The sequence below is a fragment of the Bactrocera dorsalis genome, chromosome 3, assembly GCF_023373825.1.
Source record: "Bactrocera dorsalis isolate Fly_Bdor chromosome 3, ASM2337382v1, whole genome shotgun sequence".
NCBI classification, from domain to species: Eukaryota; Metazoa; Arthropoda; class Insecta; order Diptera; family Tephritidae; genus Bactrocera; species Bactrocera dorsalis.
The window spans coordinates 74,798,600-74,819,820 of NC_064305.1; the positions used below are offsets into that span (position 1 = coordinate 74,798,600).

General features: G+C 37.2%; 2 protein-coding genes across 3 annotated transcripts in view; one reads left to right on the forward strand and one right to left on the reverse strand.

Annotated features, from left to right (window-relative positions):
• The window catches only part of LOC105224572 (uncharacterized), a 181,701-nt gene that overhangs the window by 132,679 nt on the left and 27,801 nt on the right, over window positions 1-21,221 (reverse strand). The window lies entirely within an intron of this gene.
• On the forward strand, window positions 8,011-16,767 carry LOC105224574 (uncharacterized). The gene is made up of 8 exons (XM_011202702.4): window positions 8,011-8,778; window positions 9,121-9,435; window positions 11,721-11,917; window positions 12,009-12,185; window positions 12,243-12,389; window positions 12,454-12,594; window positions 12,668-12,790; window positions 15,611-16,767. Exons 1-8 carry the CDS (start codon window positions 8,527-8,529, stop codon window positions 15,711-15,713), a joined length of 1,455 nt encoding a protein of 484 aa, XP_011201004.1. The 5' UTR covers window positions 8,011-8,526; the 3' UTR covers window positions 15,714-16,767.

Here is a 21,221-nt window from a genome sequence, read left to right on the forward strand (position 1 = left end):
TATTAAATTGGGTTTAATGAAGAATTTTGTGAAGGCAATAGACAGAAATGGAAGATGGTTCTTGTATCTGAAATAAAAATTTTCAAAAATCAGTGAAGCAAAAATTAAGGAGAGCATATTTGTGGGCTCGCAAATAAGAGAACTAAAAGATGAAGAAAGATGAAACATTTGAGGAAATGTTCAATGAAACTGAAATACGAGCCTGGAGTGCCTTTAAAAGCGTTGTTAAAAATTATTTTGGAAATGGGAAAGCTGACGATTACAAAGATCTTGTGACCGAACTACTTAGTGCATATAAAAAATGGGTTGTAACATGTCCCTTAAAAATTCACTTTCTGGGCTCCCATTTGGATTTTTTCCCCGAAAATTTAGGGGCCGTAAGTGACGAACATGAGGAACGGTTCCAACAAGGTATTTTTGCTATGGAGAAACGGTACCAAGGCAAGTGGACTGCCATTTTGCTTGGTCGTCGTCAAGCACTTATTCCCCTTATTTAATTGATGTATAGATCATCAGTTGATGTTGATGATTCATCTGGACGTGGTTCATCGTCAAGTCTTGACCCTCTTTGAATAATTTGTACCAATCAAAAACACTTACTTACTTATTTTGATGTGACATTTGGCACAGAAGTAACTAACAGTCATACCAAACTAGAAGAAAAATATTTCGACGAAAGGGTTTTCACGCGAAATTTAAGTTAAATAGTCTTACTATTTTTTGCCCACTGTAGTACATCTTCTAAAGCTATTCAGAAATAAACTTCAACCCATAGGAAATCTCGTTTTGTGTACTGTTTAGTAGGTGAACTGGTAAGAAAAGTTGTTAGAAGCTTTAATGATTTTAAATTACAGTGGTTGACACTATTTTCCCAGCTCTATTGAGTAGAACTATTTTCCCAAGGGCAATAAACTATTTGGCTGCGATTGACGTGCACTTCGCGGAGATGGATGAATGATGCAATATTGTAATAACTTTATAGAAACGGCATTCAAAACCAGATATCCAGTTGAAATGAAGTGAAATAATAATGAAACATGTATTCTCCACTCTACCAAAAACAAATACAACAACTGTTTTACTGAAATAATTCATGTCAGATGCGAAAACAATCATGCGTTGGTGACATCCTTCACGGCATGTTGATATTCCGGCAAAACAAAACATGTCAAACACCTTTGACATTCATATAAACTTATGTGTTATTGCAAAAGATGTATGCAGAGGACGTTCAGCGACATTTACCGCTTCCGCATTGCCATTTCACTCCAAGGGCAGGCGCCACTTTTGACCGTATGATGAATACTTAATATATAAACCGAAGAATTATTCGCAGTAGTGGCATGAATATGCTAATAAAGCTGAACAAATCTGTGTGCTGTGAGAAGATACAGCAGCAGCATTAACATAACATTACCATTAAGATAATAACGTCATCGTAAGTATTTGGAATGACAGCATTTAACGACAACAACAACAACGACGTTTTCAAGCAACATTTCGCTTTATTAGTGCTCATCAATCATCCCTGGCGCGGTTGCGTTGACTTTTGTTTGAGATGTGTATTGAGTATGTATATTTGTGTGTATGAAAAGTATATGTGTTTGTGTGTAAGCAGTTTGTTGGCTATATTTAGGCAGTAGACGTAATTTTAAAATTTTATAAATATTATATGTGGCATATTAAGTTTTCCACAAAGTTTGTCACACTCAGAAGGTAACTCAATGGTCGAAGACACTAAAAAAATTATATAAATTCTTAGAGGTGCGAGTTGAGTCAATTTAGCCGTGTCCTTTTGACTGTATAAACGAAAACTAGTGTCTCAGTTTTTGAGATATCAACATGAAAATTTGTACTTGGTCTTTCATTTCAAAGAAGGAGCGATTTTTGATGGAATCAACGATTTCGGTTCACTATAGCCTATAGCTGCCATACAAAGTGGCCGAAAAAAATTAAACATTTGTATGGAAAATTAGTTTATTTGTTAAGATATTCTCACAAAATTTGGTGTAGATGATTTTCCAAGCCAATAATTTAATCTTCTCAGAAAATTTTTAGATCAGCCGATTATAGCACATAGCTGTCGTACAAACTCACCGATCAAACTGAAGTCCTTGTATGGAAAACTTTTTATTTTTAAAGATATCTTCACAAAATTTGGTATAGATACAAGCCAATTTAATCTTCTCAGAAAATTTTTAGATCGGCCTATTATAGCATATAGCTGTCATACAAACTGACCGATCCAAATCAAGTCCTTGTATGAAAAACTTTTTTATTTCAGAAATTAACTTCACGAAATTTGGCATACATTATTTTCTAAGTAAGCGCTACAATATTCGAAGAAATTTTCCAGATCCGACTACTATAGCATATAGCTGCCATACAAACTGACCCATCAAAATCAAGATACAAATATTTGTATACTCGTTTCGCTATAATAATTCACCTGTGTAGGGTATTATAGCCTTAGTACAGTTAAAAATAATAATTTTACTGTTTTATTTTAATATAAATTTTCACTTCACTCCACATCATTTCACTTTATTTCTACTATTTTTATGTTTACTATGTGTTTTTGAAAAATATCTTTTGTTGCTTTGATTTCGCTTCTCACTCAATAAACATGAATTAAGTATAGTAAGTATTTTTCTATGCATTCGCATGATATATAACAGAACTTGTTGCTGAAACCTTCACACGATCAATTTGACAAATTGCTTTGTAATGGGTTAGCAGCTCAATGTTCCACATACGCCCCGGTGCACCGTCTGGCACGAGTATTTACTGAACACTATTTTAGTATGTACATGTGTGTGTGTAGGGGGGATTTCACCTTGTATTGACGACAAGTTGTTGCGCCACATTTGTAGTGCTTTTCAGCACATTAATTGGCGTAACAACAACAATAACAAGAAAAGTGAAAACAAGCGCAATGAAGCAATAAGCACAAATAATTATATGAGGCGAAAATTAAACAACAATTTCATTTGCACACACATGTTGATTTATAATGAGAAATTATTTTAACGACAGCGCTAATCCGTTTTTATTGGCCTTTCCATTTGTTTTTAGCGGCAAGGCATGAAATCGCTGTGTCTGAGCATGTGAATTAATTTGGTCGAGTTTATAATTTTTCCTGCTTTTTTTTTGTTTAATTTACTCTGCGACATTATTTGCATTTCCATGAACTTGTCTTGTAAGACGATTTTGATGTTAGCTTTGGTTAAGTTCTATTTATAAATTGTTGAAATTTTTATTTATAAAAGCTTTGCCTAAGTAAATATCTATATTTGGTGCACTCTGAAGCACTCAGACGCCAAAAATTATATAAATACATTTCTCATTAAGAGCAGTGTAAGAGTTCTTGGCTGCAATGTCAATACGTTTATTGCCCTCAATTGTCCTTTATTGACATTCTTGTTGACAAACAACGCCGTCAACACTTTTTGCTTTGCTGAGTAGTTTTCATTGTAGCTATTTTTAACCAGACTGTTATATTTACTTGCTTTATTTGTTTAAACAAGTTTCTTTGCACTTACTGTAGAGCACTTTTTTTGCACAAATTGCCGTCAAGCCAATTTACTCTCCCTTTTCACTTCCAGCACCCATTCCCGCTTGCGTTTTGCCTACGTACGGCACAATCGCAAAAAACATACAGATCATTAAACTTTTCCCACAATTGACCAATGGCCATCGATTCGATGATAAATCACTTTCTGTTGCTCATCATAAGCATTTATATACTTTTTTTTGTGCAGGCACTCTTCGGGCCATTGTGGGCATGCTTTATCAATGAAGTGAGGAAGTGAATTTTAAAAGCCATTTAGAGCATGCATATTGGCAAAAGCAACTTGAAATATACTTTTGATTTTTTTTTTGTATTTTTAATTAATATTTTTAGTTTTAAATTAATTATTTGAGAAGCACGCGTTATGGTTTTTTATTTTAAATTGGTTTTTTTCACATTTTAACGCCGTATTTATAACGGGGTAATTTATAAAATAAAAAAAATATTGAATTTGAAAATGTTACTCGAAATTAGTGAAATACCTCGGATCCAGCGTATGCTAATCACATTGAGAAGCATATCGCTGAAATGAGGCAGAGTTCAACGGAGAGCGCGTCGAAAGCATCCTTAAATAAGAGGAAGTGCAGAGAAGTAGCCGGGAAGCTAGACGTCAAGCATGCGGTCGACAAACCGGCAACGTCCCTTGCAGCGGCAGCAGCCAATGAGATTGCCAAATGAAACTATTAACGGGTGATTTTTTTGAGGTTAGGATTTTCATGCATTAGTATTTGACAGATCACGTGGGATTTCAGACATGGTGTCAAAGAGAAAGATGCTCAGTATGCTTTGACATTTCATCATGAATAGACTTACTAACGAGCAACGCTTGCAAATCATTGAATTTTATTACCAAAATCAGTGTTCGGTTCGAAATGTGTTTCGCGCTTTACGTCCGACAAATTTTGTTCAGCGATGAGGCTCATTTCTGTTGAATGGCTACGTAAATAAGCAAAATTGCCGCATTTGGGGTGAAGAGCAACCAGAAGCCGTTCAAGAACTGCCCATGCATCCCGAAAAATGCACTGTTTGGTGTGGTTTGTACGCTGGTGGAATCATTGGACCGTATTTTTTCAAAGATGCTGTTGGACGCAACGTTACGGTGAATGGCGATCGCTATCGTTCGATGCTAACAAACTTTTTGTTGCCAAAAATGGAAGAACTGAACTTGGTTGACATGTGGTTTCAACAAGATGGCGCTACATGCCACACAGCTCGCGATTCTATGGCCATTTTGAGGGAAAACTTCGGACAACAATTCATCTCAAGAAATGGACCCGTAAGTTGGCCACCAAGATCATGCGATTTAACGCCTTTAGACTATTTTTTGTGGGGCTACGTCAAGTCTAAAGTCTACAGAAATAAGCCAGCAACTATTCCAGCTTTGGAAGACAACATTTCCGAAGAAATTCGGGCTATTCCGGCCGAAATGCTCGAAAAAGTTGCCCAAAATTGGACTTTCCGAATGGACCACCTAAGACGCAGCCGCGGTCAACATTTAAATGAAATTATCTTCAAAAAGTAAATGTCATGAACCAATCTAACGTTTCAAATAAAGAACCGATGAGATTTTGCAAATTTTATGCGTTTTTTTTTTAAAAAAAAAGTTATCAAGCTCTTAAAAATCACCCTTTAGAAACCCCCTTCACGAAAATGGACGCCGAACCGAGCGCACCCATGCCTTCATATAATGGAGTGGGATGGCTTATCGGAGTCAAAATCTTAAAATGTAACAACGACCCGACGCTAACATGGGTAAAGCAAGTTATCAGAATGCTTCCAAACCTGTGGAAATGAGCGAAACTGGTGGTGGTGGACCGCAGCAGTATTCCATCGGTATCCAATAAGGTAACCATACCTCGAATGTCGGAGCCGGAACATGCTCTGCGGTTGCTACAACGACAGAATCTGGACGCGCCAAATAGTGACTGGAAATGGTTAAGCGTTGCGTAATCTATCAACGAAGATGGAGGCCAGAGCTTCATGCTACAGATCAAAAAGGTGGCAGAGGATATTTTGTACGCGAGGTTCGAGAAGATGGCGTGAGGCGTTGAAAGCGCGTTTGTGGCAGAAAAAACATATTGGAGATGGATGAAGTGGAAACGGATTTCGACACAGAAGAGATAATGGCCACTTCACTTGCACTACAAGTCCACCTCCACCGATGGAGAAAGAATCCAGTTAGCAGTCTAATGGTTCTAACCTAAGAGCTGAGGCTACTCCAAGTGAACCTCCACAAAAGTAAGATAGCCTCTGCCGAGCTTCATCTCAATTTAGAGAGGGTAGCCACGTAGCGACGTGGTTTTAGTCCAGCATCTATGGATTGCATCGGATAACATGGTCGCTGGGCTGAAAACTACACAACATATATAGCGTAGTTAACAAGGTAAGGTCAGTGATTTTTGGAAAGAAAAGTCTATTTTCCCATATTTATTTCAGTCTTCTCATAGATGATCTGTTAGACGGCTGTGGCAGTAGAGGGTTCCAGGGATGAGTATCTACTCCTTGCATCCTGCTGTATGCCACACGATTGCGAGGCGCCAACGGTTGAGCTCCAAAGGCTAGCGTCTACATCCAGCAGAAAGAAGCAGACGTTAGTGATGCGTGCTGATGCTAACGCCCATCGTACGATTTATTACAGTCGAGACATCAATCAGCGAGGTGAGTCCTTACTCAATTATTTTTTACAAAGTAGTCCAGTGGGAGGTAATCGAGGTGAGGAACCTACCTTCATAGGACCCACTTCCCGATATAACATTACACACGAGTAGAGATGTATTGATAGAAAATTGAATGGTGCTAAGCACACCGTCGTTCTCTGACCATAGGTACAAATATTCTTCATTAGATCGGAAGCAAAGACCAGAAAACGAGGTTATGAGAAATCCCAAGAAATAGACAGATACTATTAGGCAAGTGACTTAGACCGTGCGTGTAGAACTCGCATCAAGAGCTTGAAAAGTTCCTGACTGTATTTACGAATGCCCAAAATACAGTTACTCACTCCGGATGCCCTACGCTGCGATTCAAGCACAAAACGAAGCACTCTTGGTGGAACAAGAAGTTCGGGTCTGGCAGACGCAAAGTACGGGAATGCTTCAACTAGGCCAAGCTAGCAGAAAGCGAGGACTGTTGGAACGAATATAAAGATCTTCTAAGGGACTACACAAAGTAAAATTAAGTAGCATCTTTAATTCAGATGTCTCTATTTTGTTCCTTAAGAACTCAATTAACAATACTATAATTGCATATTTTTTGCTATTTAACTCAATTAAATGAAAAAAATAATTTCCAAAAATTGCATTTGAACTATTCAAAATGAATTTTCATCTATACACATATTTTGCAGATGTAGCCACGCAGAAGCTTTCTTATTCTACAGAAAATTTCTATTTTGATACTTTTTTCCTGCCATTTTGGTTAAAATTTCTCAGCTTTTCGCCAAATTATTACCTTTGGATTTAAGTTTTCATTATATGCAAAGTCTTTTATTGTTAAATCATGAACATAACTTCGTAGTACGTATTAATTCGAGAAAGCAACAAAAAAATATTTATGATAAAGATCTGTATAACAAAAATGGGAAAAATATTATATGTACGTATGCATCTCCTTGCATTCCCAATATCAAGAGCAGCATCAGCGTCATAACCATTAAAACGAAATCTGAAAACCATATTGTAGATCTGTATTTCAGCCATACACTAAGCTAAAAGTCCTCGATGACCTCATTAAACTTGTATTTCGTAGAAGCGAAAGTGTTGAGTGTGGATGGCGCATGGATTTGACAACACAATGTTGATATTGGTGTCGTTTCCTCAACTTGAATACGTATGCTATAGTTTGTTAAATATACATACGTATGTATATAGCTGTACGCACATATGTGTATGTATAACTTTTGACATTTTGACTTTTCCACATTGTTTTCATTGACATTTTTATAGCTTTGCTCATACCTTTGGCTTTCACTGATCATATCGCAATCAAATTAAGTGATATCGCTGGCTATTAAGATGGACTTTTGAATGCAGATATTATTGCTCTGAATGTACATGCTTATATAATGTATGTATGTATAAAAGCTTTTAAAAGAAATTTGTAATAACGAGCCTTATGAATAATGAAATTACAAAATCATCAAATTAGCTGGACTGGTTGCCAAATGTTAACGACACATCTGTTAATAATTTCGGCATAAAATCTTAACATAGAAATTTCCTGCCTTCCACTGTTAACCACAATGTAACCTAACCACCGCGCCTAAAAGTATGCACCATGCCAAGTAACAGTAGCTGTCCACCATGTAAATTTGAATAACAAATCTGTAAAAACTAACAGTTCATTTTGGAAATATCCACACCAATTGTGATTACTTTACAGTTACATTTCAAAATTACACATGTTTGAACATCTGTCACACGCTTGGCATTTCCCCTAACGCAGTGCTGTCAACAGCAGCTGATTCAGCTGTTGCGCGTCATCTGTTTCACGCAAGCCTTGTCACTGCCACAGCGAATGTGAAGTGAATGCACTGACCCGAGTTTGGAAAATTTCTAGCAACCTTTGAATTTTGTCAATTTTGTCAAATCTTGAGAATTTTTAACATTTCGTATTCAGTTGAAAATTTTTTACGCACGCAGACACATGCAATAAAAATTCGAATTTCAGTTTTTTTCTCTCTCCGAAACGTACCAATAAAGTTTTCTTCCACCAAAAAGGAAAAAGCGTAACACGCCGCTAGCAAATAATTTTCGCAGACTGTTAAACACTGCGCTAGTTACGATAATAAAAGTGCGTAAAATTTGCGTTCGTCGTCAACATTATATTGCAGCACAACAGTTGTGACCCACACCTTATCAACCCCACCATCACCATCTACCTTTACTACCAGCGGAATTGCCGAGTTTTCTTATAGTGTCATTAAAACTTTTGAAGTCAGTAAAAGCTTGAAGAAAATGAATTCGGAAAACGTTGCGGAACTGAAGAAGCCCGTTAAGGATCAGGTGGAGGAGAAGCCGAAGCCTGCACAACCGGAAACACCGAAAACCCCATCCTTGCCGGTGAGCAGCTTAATTGGCTTCAACACCGAGGACTTTCTGGCGCGTGTCAATATGAATGAGAAGATTAATAACATTTTACGCTCGCCCACAAAGACACCGAACGGTGTGCGCCAACGCTCCGTTTTCACGGCCATAACGCCGTCATCGGTGAGTCAGCATTTTTGTCTTTTCCTTAATTCTATCTGTTTGTTGTTTTTGATTTATTAGCTTATGACAGTGCGCCGGAAATCAGGTGTGTCATTTCACTTGTATACAGTGCTCTGGAAAATCATCTGTGCGTGCAATGTGAGAAAAAAAATCCATTTAAACGTCAGTGAAATGTCAGCTGCGTGTCCTCAAGCCGGTTGACAGCGACTGCCAGCTGATTGTCAATCGCCGTTTTTCGAACTTCTGCTCACTGCGCTCTCTTACGTTGATTTGATTTCTATAATGCTCAGCCATAAATTATTCATTCTCTTTAATAAATTACTCTTTTTGTTTTTTTTGCAGTCGCGCTTCAATGCCAGCGCTGCTCCTTTTGTTTCGCAGCAACAACGTTCGTCGGTCACTGCCGCCAACACTGGCACAGCAGCTGGTGCCGTTATGACGCCGAAGGAGACCTCTACGCCGTCGGCCGCATTGCAGGCTCGTCAAATGCCCATACCGGTGCACATGAGTGCCGCTTCTCCGCATCATTATGGTGGCTACGAGACGCCACTAACCGGACGTAGCGGTGGCATGACAAGGGGTGTTTTTAATACGCGTTATCCGGTTGCACCGCCGCCATCGCCGATCTATGGTTTTGAAAATGAAATGTGCCGCATGGTAAGTGAAAGGTTCTTCGTAAAATTTTGGACTGATGGATGTTCTTTTTTTTCAAAATCAAGATAGGCAATGCACTCACTTTGTGCGACGATCCTTAGATTCGCCAATCGGTTGTCAAGCTTAAGTAGCAAGTGCTCAAGGCCTCTACCAAAAAAAAATGAAGAAATTCTATTTCTCTGTCGACAAGATGACTTTGGTCTGCATTGGTCTGAATACATTGCTAGTAACAACCTGACCTGCTCTTAGTGAAATTAATGTCTTGAGCGAACCTTTTCGGGTAACAGTTTCATCAGTCATACTGTAATTCTAAAAATCCGGTCGGAAAGTTTTCTGGAAGAAAATAATGTGAAAACGGTCTGTATGTTTTCTCTTCTACTGTAAAGTTTTTTCAAGGGTCAGAGGTGAAAATATTTAGGTACTCATACCGACAGTGAACCAAGCGACTTAGCCAAAAGTGACATTAGCCGCCTTGAAAAATTTGCGAACGGTTCAAGGCGCTTCGTCAATTTATGAGGGTCTTTATGACCAATTTTGTGGAAGTTTTGGGAACCGTAACTGATCGGATATAAACTGTCCAAGTGATATCTCTGTTAGGAACGATCTCTTAACCCAACCTAACCTAACTCGGGTCGGAAATTTTCGGGTATTTGAGATACCCGACTAACTTTCCCTATAACAATGGAAAATACTCAAGACCTTGGTTCGCATCCTGACCAACCCAGCCTAGGTAAACTATTTTCTAATAGCAGTCAGACTCTTGTTAAGCAATATCTAACTTTTTTAACGAAAAAAATTTACTTTGAAATCCTTAGGACGCACAGAGTTGCTTTAAAAATTTAGGTTTCTTCTTTTATTGGAGTCATCTTGCGGAACCATTAACACTTTTATACAGGGTAGGCCATTTAAAGTTGACCTATCTGGCAACGCTGTAACTTTTAACAGCGCTGACAAATCGGCTAATGTCATACCGCGTTAGAAGCGTCATTCGAAGACAATTTATACCATGGAACAGTACACTCCAAAAGAACGCGCTGAAATTGTTCAGCTTTATATTCAAAATAACTTTTCAATTGTGTTAACTCAACGTGCGTTTCGCAAAAAAAATAAAGTGAAAAGTGCTCCAGTTAAGAACACAATTAAGTCTTTATACGCAAAATTTGTGAACACCGGTAATCTCAGTAATGCCAGTCATGCATCCAGACAACGCACAAGACGTTCTGATGAAAATATCGAAGCTGTACGAGCCAGTATTGAGGAGACTCCATCGACATCGAGTTATCGCCGCTCTCAGGAATTAGGCATCTCTCGCACCACTCTCCGACGCATAATTCATAAAGATTTGAAGATGTTTCCATATAAAATTCAAATGGCACAAAAACTAAACCCAGCTGATTATCCGCGACGCCTTAATTTTGGCAAATGGGCCATCGAAATGGCTGAAAACGAACTTGACTTTTGGCGAAAACTCATCATGTCAGACGAGGCACATTTCTCGTTGAATGGAGGCGTAAACAAGCAAAATTGCCGATTTTATGCCACCGAAAATCCTCAATTAATTGAAGAACAGCCTCTTTACGACCAAAAAGTAACAGTTTGGTGCGGTGTTTGCGCGAATATGATCATCGGACCGTATTTTTTCGAAGACGATGATGGAGCCACGACAACAGTCAATGGTGAGCGTTATCGAGCCATGATAACGGATTTTGTGATACCCATTATTCGCGAAAATGACATGGATAACTTCTGGTTTCAACAGGACGGGGCAACATGCCCAACAGCTCGCCCAACAAACCCTTTATTGCGACCATTTTTCCCCGGGCGATTGATATCGAAAAATGGTGATGTTGACTGGCCACCGAGATCACCAGATTTGACGCCACCAGACTTTTATTTGTGGGGTTATTTGAAATCCAAGGTATACGCTAATAAGCCAAAGACCTTAGCTCAACTGAAAGCCAACTTTCGACGTGAAACTGCCGCCATATCATCCGAAACATTGGCCAAAGTCATGGAAAATGTCGAAAAAAGAGTGCGTTTAGCTGTCAAAGCTAAAGGTGCCCATTCACGCGATCTAATTTTTAAATATTAGCTGAAACAAATCCCCTTGGACCAAAATAAATTATTTTTGAAATGAACAAAAAACATTGTTTTCTTTTGTTCTTTTTTTTTTAGAAACAAATGGGTCAACTTTAAATGGCCTACCCTGTATATTCTTTTATTACTGATGACTATGAAGTTATCTCAACCTTTCTATATCATTTATCTATCATAATTCTCTTCCACAGCCGCCTACCATGTCACCCTCTCATCACGCACAGCAGTTTCCGCAACCCATGCCGCCGCCACCCTACGCAGTCGGCCGTTTGAGCGGCAGTCACCGTGGTGTTGAGTACGAGAATCCAACTCCGCCACCTTGTCCCGGCGCAGGGCCCATTGCCATGACTAATGGCACCATACAGTTGCGTCTGCGCGACGGCATACGGTAAGCATATAAAATATTACCATAGCAACTTCAAGCCAAGAATTATTATAAATATTCTACAATAACTTTTTGCTCATTATTCACCCGCCAGCATTGACATGACGCTGGACAAGGCGGTACGCGTTCTCAATCAACGTAGCATGGTGGCCATTGCACTGTCGCGCAATTGCAGCAACTCGGCGCTGATTCATCCAAATGGACGTATATTGCAGAGTGGTTCCAAAGTGGAGATAGTCACCTATGATGGCATGAAAACCAACAACTATGTGTGAGTTATGGAAAGGACTAAAATAATTTAAATTCATTCATTTTCCTGTTTCTTCAGTCGCTATGCTAAGATGTGGTACAAAGGCGTCAGCTTTACTAGCGAATCTTGTGCTTTGATCTATCTTGTGGACACGGCTGGCACGCGCACCACCACCGATACCTTCACCGATCTCACGAAGGACTACACTTTGACTGTATTTTATGAGTGCGTGGAAAAGCTTGAAACATTTTCAATTCTCTTATTTCAATCGAAACTCTTTTCATCGTAGTGACTCTCGCCATGGTCCGTCCTATGTGCAGGATGCTAACGAAGTAATACAAAATTCCACATATTCTTGCACAGATGAGGGCACTGAAATCTATGAAATTAATGGTTTCCGTATCACGCAGGCCGCTGATGGACTCGTAAAGTAAGCTCACATCCAGGAAAATACTTCATAAACTTTTTTTTATTTAAAAATCTCATGTTTGCTCTGCTTTTAGACTGACACGCACTCATAACAAATGTTTGATACGCACCAGTCCAGGCAATGGTTCGGCCACTTTGACTACGCCGGGTATTCACTGTACAGCCTCGTTGGGCAAAACTTCACATTTGTTTGTTCGGTAAGTGAAAACGCTTATGTAATGAAGACCTTAAATATATTACATAAAACTACTGACGAGAAAACAAAACTCGTTTCGTAGCAATTTGAATCTTAGTAAGAGAAATCCTTAAATTTTACAAAAGAAAAGTTCCTATGTATTTGTTTTTAGCCCTAAACTTCTTTTTATTGTTTTCACTATAGATCTACACAAGAAACAAGTGAGCTTTCGTGGAAAGGTTTTCAATATATAAAAAGAGGCAGTATAAGATTATGTTGTTTAATCAAGGAAGATGTTTTGAAAAGGAACAATTGTTATAGGATAGTTATACAAGAATATTTACTGCTGGTTAATAAATCAAATCGACATCGCGACCCCGGCAAGAGTTTTCAAATTCCCCTTGACACAAACCTAAAATTCTTGTATTGAAATCTTCCTATTCATTAGGTTTCAGAAGAACTTTCAAACCTATATGATCCCCCTTTAGTACATTGTGACAAAAAAAGCACCCGGAAATTGTAATTAAATTCCTCGAGTATAAATGTATTTTGCTAAGCTGGTAGGACTGTCCTTAATTTCTATGCCAAATATGAACGCAATCTGCCAACTTGTGTGTTTTATGAAAAACAAAAGCCTTCAAACACGGGCGAGAGATCGTTGAAGACATGCTCCGTTCTGGACGATCTACGAAAATGTTAAAAAAAAGGATATGGTGCTTGAAAATCGTCAGGCAAGTGTTAAAGAGATGGCAAGAGAACTCGATGGTCAATAATGAGTTCTATTTGGCCGTATTGAGGCGTTTGCGTGAGAACATCCATCAAAAACGGACGGAGTTGAAGAAAAAGAATTCATGAATTTTACAAGATGGTAATGCACGCCACGAGCTAAGATTGTGACCGAATTTAAAGCCAAAAACCCAATGAATATCATCCATCAGCCACCATATTCACCAAATTTAACTTCGGGTGATTTTTTCTTGTTTCCTAACTGGAATTGCCGCTCCATGGAACTCGTTCTCTTCAATCGAAGAGATAAAACAAAATTCGCTAATGGAGCTGAAGGCAATTCCAAAAAGCGCTTGTGAAGGGTATTTCGAGGACTGGAAGCATCGTTGACATAAGTATATTATATCTGGTGGAGATTACTTTGAAGGCGACAAAATAAATATTGAGATTTCCTAGAACAAATAGTAATCAGACTAAGGGAGAAAGTACAAATGTATGCAAACTAATATGTCCAGTTTCTGCTAGACTTAGAGGATTTTTTTTCATATATGATAGATATAAAAGCCTCTAGCAGTTCTTTAACTTAATCGGGTCTTACCTAGGGAAAACCTAATATAATCTGGGAAGGAAAAGGCATTTGAAAATGTGGATAAAAGGTATTGTTCTTCGCTGATGAATAGAATCTAGATGAAAGAGTATCGCTTTGACTACAACATACATCGATTTATCCTTTGAAAAGTATTCTTCACGGATGATTCGAATCCTTGAACATTCAACGTAAACGGGTTGTCGAAACGGTTATTTATCTCACCACTATCTTTTAGAACTATGAAGTTCTTTTAAGTGAATTCAAACTAATAAAAATAGAACATTCTTAAACAAAGCAGGGCAAAAAGAATATGTATATACGAAGTTTGACAATTAAATGGTGAGACTGATTTTATTGCCGCGCTTGTGTTAAACCTGTGACCTTGAAATTTCCTTTTCCTTTTTCTGGCATCCCCTCTCCATTGATATATGTACCATCTCTCTAGCTTGTTTAATTCGCCTGCTGCGTCAAGTTAAGTAGACGTGTGTTTGTAGTGCACGTCATGAAAATGGAAAAACGAAATCAAGAGCAACACGTCGCGATAAAATTTTGCGCCAGATTGGGCGAAATAGCTTCGGAAATGTACGCTAAAATTGTAAGAGTGTATGGTGATAGTGCTCTTAGTTGTGCCCAGGTGTTTCGATGGCACAAAGAGTTTAACGAGGGGCCCCCCGAAAAAGTTCGCATGAGCAAGTCGAAGGTGAAAACGATGATTATTGCCTTTTTTGATAGCCGTCGAATCGTCCACAAAGAATTCGTCCCACCAGGGAAAACTGTGAATCAAGTCTACTATTGTCAACAGGGTGCGCCCAGACATCGCTCGTAACTGGATCCTTCATCACGACAACGCGCCGTGTCACACCGGCCTCAGCGTGTCTTAGTATTTGGCTTCTAAAGGGATCGCCGTGTTGCAACAGCCGCCTTATTCGCCCAACATGTCACCCTGTGACTTTTTTTGTTTCCTAAACCAAAGTCGGTGGTCAAAGGAACCCATTTTGAGTCGATTATGGACATCCAGGCGGCCGTGACGAGGGTACTCGCAGACATCCCAGTCTAAGCTTTCCAGAAATGTTACGAAGCATGGAAAACGCGCTGGAATCGCTGTATAGCAAATCAAATAGATAAAAAAGTCCCTACATTGTTGCAATCTCTTTTATGATCGCGTTTTAGTTTGTGTCTGGCTGCTGATATTTTATTTGCCTGGAAATTTCTTCATCTCTTATGGATCAACTCAATACATTTTGCTAATGTTTCGGATTTTTGCTGTCGTGAAACATGTCAATGCTAAATGCGTCTGTAAGTCGGGCATCTAAAAAAAGCGATCATAATTTAGTTCATAATGAGTTCTATACTATAAAGATCTTCTTACCTACATTATTGTCTTAGAACTTTTAGCAGTGATACCCAAACCCATGTGTTTATTTCTTTCTCGAACCCAATTAGGTATTTGGAAATACTCCCTTCATTATACTCATAAAATATTACAACAAATAAACTAAAATATATTCTATTTTCTTTTACCTACAGTCGTAATGAAAAACGTATGCACTTCGATGGATCGTGTTTCATCGTACGCAATGCTGGGCATTCGGCCGGCTTCAACGAGAACAACTTATTGATCGTTTATTAAAGCTACGCATGAAAACTGCGAAAAAAAGCAATTTTGCCAAAAAAAAAAACTCAAAAAATAACAAAAAAAAACTGAAACGAAAATAACGAATAATCGGCAAAATTGAAAAACGAAAGCGATTGAACGATGACATGACAAATCACAAACAACAAACACTTTTAAATGCAAATAAAAGCAGAGCGTATAAGAGGAAATTAATATTACGTAAAGAGAATTATGTGTAACAGAAAAGGAAGAGAAGAAAGAAATTCAATTAACAAAACAAAAAGAAAGAGGTAGTAAAGTGCAGCGCATAGAAAATTATAGAAAGTTGTTATGAAAAAAGTTTTTAAAAAAATTCAAGAAAAAAGCGCTCATCAGCAGTTAACAAAATACCGTTATATGATAGACGCTTTGCTAATAGAATATAGTTACATAATGCAAAAATACCGTTAGAAATAATTTTCACGCTTAAAAAGTCACAAATTTTAGTTAGTTTTTTTTCAATTTCTCTTTTCATAACATTTACGCAAATCAGCGTGTGTCCCGGCTGAGTATGTGTATGGAGAAGAGTACCAAAAAATAATGAAGGATTAGTTAACGGTGGAATAAAATTTCGAAAATTTAGAATATTGTCGAGTATAGCCAACTTAGCCGAGTTTTTTACCAACTCAGCCGAGTTTTTAACCAATTTAGCTGAGGTTTTTACCAACTTAGCCGAGTACAAATGAAATTTTCAACTCTTTAACACCCTTAGCTTTCTAGTACTGCTTTTATGCTTACGCAAATAGCTCACCAAATATTTTTATTTAATTTGTTCCCGCAATCTAGCTATAATTTAGTCACTACAACTTTTTAAAAAATAATTGCTTCTAGCCCTTTATAACTCAGTTTTAAAAGCTTAACCAAATTTTAGTTTCGAAAGTGTGTTTTCAAATTTACCGTTACGATTTTTAGTAGAATAGTGCAAGCAATAATCGCATGATAACAGCAAAAAAAAAGTTTTCAACCTATTTATGTATAAAATCTACAAAAAAAAACCTAAAAACATAATTTAAAAAAATCAAAAAATAAATCCAAAAAAATTAAAAATAGTTGTAAACCAAAGAAAAAAGCAACAAAAACTATGTATAATGTTTCGCATAATTTTCTCTCAACTATCGCACAACAAGTCTTCATACTTCTACAACAACTTTCAACTAATCAAACTTAATCAACTATAAACTCTACAAATCTAATCGAAAAGCAGAAAGCCAAAAAGGATAACTTGCCGTCTAGACTATTGTGTGCATGAAATGTGAGTGGTAAGGGAAAGTTATCCCGTTCAACACGTCCGGTGGATACAAAAGTGTCACAGTAGCAGAATTTTTAAGTATTCTGTCGAGTAATGCAATGAGCAGAATAGGAAAAAAGAACAAAAAGGAACGAAATCACAGAAATGCTTCAGCCAGTTAGCTACGAATACATGTAGATACTTACATACATATGTAAATACATATACATATATATGAAACAGCATATTAAGAAAGTGCAGTGACTGCAAATCTCAGCGAGAATATTAAGAATTGCAATTATGTCGCAAGTAAAGCAATAAAATAACGCCTTCGCAAGAAGTAAGCAAAGATCAAAGCGGAGAAAGTAAAAAATTGCTACACCAGTCACACATTCGCTGAAATATATGTATATATATAATAGCACCCGCATCTGCATTTATACATAATACACCAACATAGATATATGTAATAGAAATTTAGCATAATTTAATATAATATAATTTTTTTTTTCATTTTATAAATGTTATTTGCATCGTTAGTTCCTAATTAATAATCTCACAATCAAACAAACATAAATAGTTATTATCTAAATAATATTTTCGGCTATGTATAGTAAAAGTAATTTCGGCAAAATGTGCAACAAAATTTTTATAGTTAAATAAAAAATTATAGTGTATTCAGCAATTTAATTAAAATTTTGCAGAGTGAGAGTTTTAATTTAATGGCAAAGAGAAAGATGATGCGAAAATGCAACTGCACGGAATAAAAACACTCCTCGGAAATATTCAGCGATTTAATGGTTAAGCAGGTGGATGCTCTAGCCTCAATCACTGCGGCGGTATAGCCAAGCATTATATTCGATACGTAAGTATTGCAGTTAAGTAACTGCTGATTAACTGCAGAAAAACAAAAGTGAAGCAATATTGGTGCAGTTATTTGCTTGCTCGAACATCCCCTAGATGCATTAACGAATTTGTATACATAGGTTGCCTTTATATTTCAGAATTCCAAAACAAATCATCGAAAATTGCTAAATTATTTTTACTTATTACATTACAATATATTCCAAAATATTCTCGATTAAGATCTACAAGGTGCGTTCCAAAGTAAACAGAACTTAAAAAAAAAACAAAAAAAAAAATGGTTTTTTCGGCAAAATCAATTTATTTTATTCAAAATAGTAGTCTCCTTCTGCTTCAATACAGATTTTTGCACGGTCCAAAGGCATGTCGAACGAGTGTTTTAGCTCGGTGGCCGGTATATGGCCACCAGTATGCCGGTGCAAGCCTTTTGAATGGCCTCTACGTCTGCATAACGCTTTTCTTTCATAGGAAAATGCATTTTTCCGAAAGGGAAGAAGTCGCACGGTGCCATATCAGGTGAATACGGGGAGTGGTTAATGGTTCAAATGTGATTTTTGGTCAACTAATAGGTCACAAGCGTCGATCGAATGTTAGATTCGGAGCAATTTTTGGTCATCAGTCAATGTGTGTGGAACAAACCGTGCACACACCTATCGTAAGCCCAAATATTCGATCAAAATGAGATAATCGATGCTTTGGAGATGTTCTATTCCATTTCCATTAATTTCAATGATGATTTCGGCTGATTTTTGATGAATTCACGCACAGTTTCGATGGAATTTCCGGTGATCACGGATTTTGATTGGCCCACATGTTGATCATGTGGTCTCACGACTACTTTGAAAACGTTGAAACCACTCGAGCACTCTGCTACGGGATAGGCAATCATTGCCATAAACTTGTTGCATCAATTGAAACGTTTCGGTAAAAGTTTTACCAATTTTAAAACAAAATCTAATGTTGGCTCTTTGTTCGAAACTCATTTTCGCACCGGTAACACCAACATACTGACACTTAAACTAGTTACAAGAAAATTTTCGCGATCTAATTCAATTTTTTTTGACAAACATGAATATTTTCTGTCACTGTAAACAACACAAATAGCGTTCGTATGTCAAAACGTTGTGAATATATACAACATCAAAACAACAAACTTTACAATAAAATAGTGAGTTTCCAAAATATAAAAGGCAACCTACGTAAGAAATGTCCTTATAGTTTATCAAAGATTATCTACAATAAATTTCATTTAACTGTTCGAAAGGTCCACCTTTAGAAATTGTTAATACAACAGATACAGATAGACTCACATTGCGAATAGAGACCGATAGGTGTTACAAGTAAAAAAAATAATTAGTTATGACAGAATCGAAAAGTAAGCAAACCATAAAATAGAAGCGCGATAAGCCATCAATATATCTGTGCAAATTTACAAGAAGAATGCAGCGACGGAAATCGAAAAAGTTCGTTGTTAGGTGTAGTTATGGAACTGTACACATTTTTAAATAGTTATGATATAAAATGCTGCTGCCAATGTTATCTCAAATAGTTTGTAACATACATACACTTTTAATTTAAACATGGGTGCGGCGTCTCTTTATCATCTTATCCGTCATGGTATAAAGTTGTTAGCAGCAAGACCTAAGACGTTGAGCAAATTGCATAAAGAATTATTTTCTAATCCAAATTATAATCAAATATATTTGGGAAAAAATTTTAATATGGAGAATCATTCTTCTCTAGCTATTCGTTTTTTATTTAATCTTCTTTATTTCCCAGTGAACTTTGTGTCACTTAGCGCCAGAAGCCAGTATATTTGTTTCAGCTAAATGTCAAGCAAAGTTACCCCAATTCATTAGGAAGTCCCAAGAGCATATTTACTAAAATTCCAAACAGACAACTATACAACGTTAATAATTTTATTTGACCAGGTGAAGAAAGTGGCTAAAATAAAAAGATTTAAAAACAATTTTGATTGAGCAACGATTTACGACGCTGACGAAGCTATTGAATACTTAACAATTTATTCAAAAGCGAGTCATTGAAATAATGGTCAAAAAAGCCAGAAAAAGCGATAGGTTAGTTACAATTGGAATAAAATGAATATTGTACGTAATTGCTAAAACAATTTTATATCAGAGTTTTTCTCTCGAGAATAATTTAAGTTGTTTGTATAAATTTACAAAATGTTTGCTTTGTCGCTTGTTAATAACTTGGATTTAACTTAATTTAAAATTGTATATTGCGCGGTGTAGCACTTTAAGCTATGGTTAAAGTGAATTTAGTATTGAAGTGCATTTACCATGAAAAAATCTGCTGATTGTCAGCAGCTTAATAAAGTGTTGGTGAAATCCTAGCAATCCAATCCTATCAGTGGCTTCATTTCCTTTTATTTACACTTTTTCGTTTGCCAACTTACTTGACAACAACCTTGACCAGTCAAGTAACTAAGCATTTACTTGGCTGCGCTGAAATGTAGGCGAACTTCTCACAATGTGCATGTTACTCATACGCACTGCTGGTAAAATTGTAAACCCAAACTCATGCAATACATACATACGCGCTGGTTGGTCAGTCAGCAAACTGTGCTTTAATATTTTTCACTTTCGTCAATTTTCTGCAGGTGCCTGCAACACTGTTGCATGTCCACTTTCGCTGTTACTTAGTACTTTTTTTATACTCTTGCAACATGTTGCAACATAGTATGCTTAGAATGAATGAAGTCAGATGATAACTCGCCCTAGACCCCATATAACCAACAAGCCTTATGAAGCTTGAAGATAATTCTCTTACTTTTTTGAGTATGGAATGTTCGCTTACACACAAACTTAGCTCTTCCTTACTTTTTCTTTTGCTTCTTTTTATTCTTGAACTGTTCATTTGGGCTATTTTTTTCAATTTTTCGCTCTGCTCTTCAGTAATACTACAGCACCCTGCACGCTTTGACATATTTCCTTTACTTTTTTATACTTTATTTTTACTGTAGATACGCAAGGCTTCCGGTGAGCAAAGTAATTCATCGACTTTATTTGGCTCCACAGCGTCAGCTTTGGCGAAAGAGGAGAGCTTTATCAACACGGTTGCTTCTATTACTATTTTCCCCATTTTTGCCATTTTTTTAACTTCGCTAACATTTTTCTTGCCATTTCATGTTATTTCGCCGCTTCGCTCTGGTTCAACAGCGAATTTATTGGCCGTCATAAATTCCAAGAAGTTATGTTTGCGGTCGTTTCTGGTAGTGTTTGTGGGCAACCGCCAACGCTCATATTTAATATGTGCAGAGGTTTGTTTGAGCTGAGGCGTGACCATGTGCAATTTGTTTGCTCAAAACCCGGAACATAGGGACACTTTTATGGGCTCCTCATCAAATAAATATGTAGTTAGACGAAACC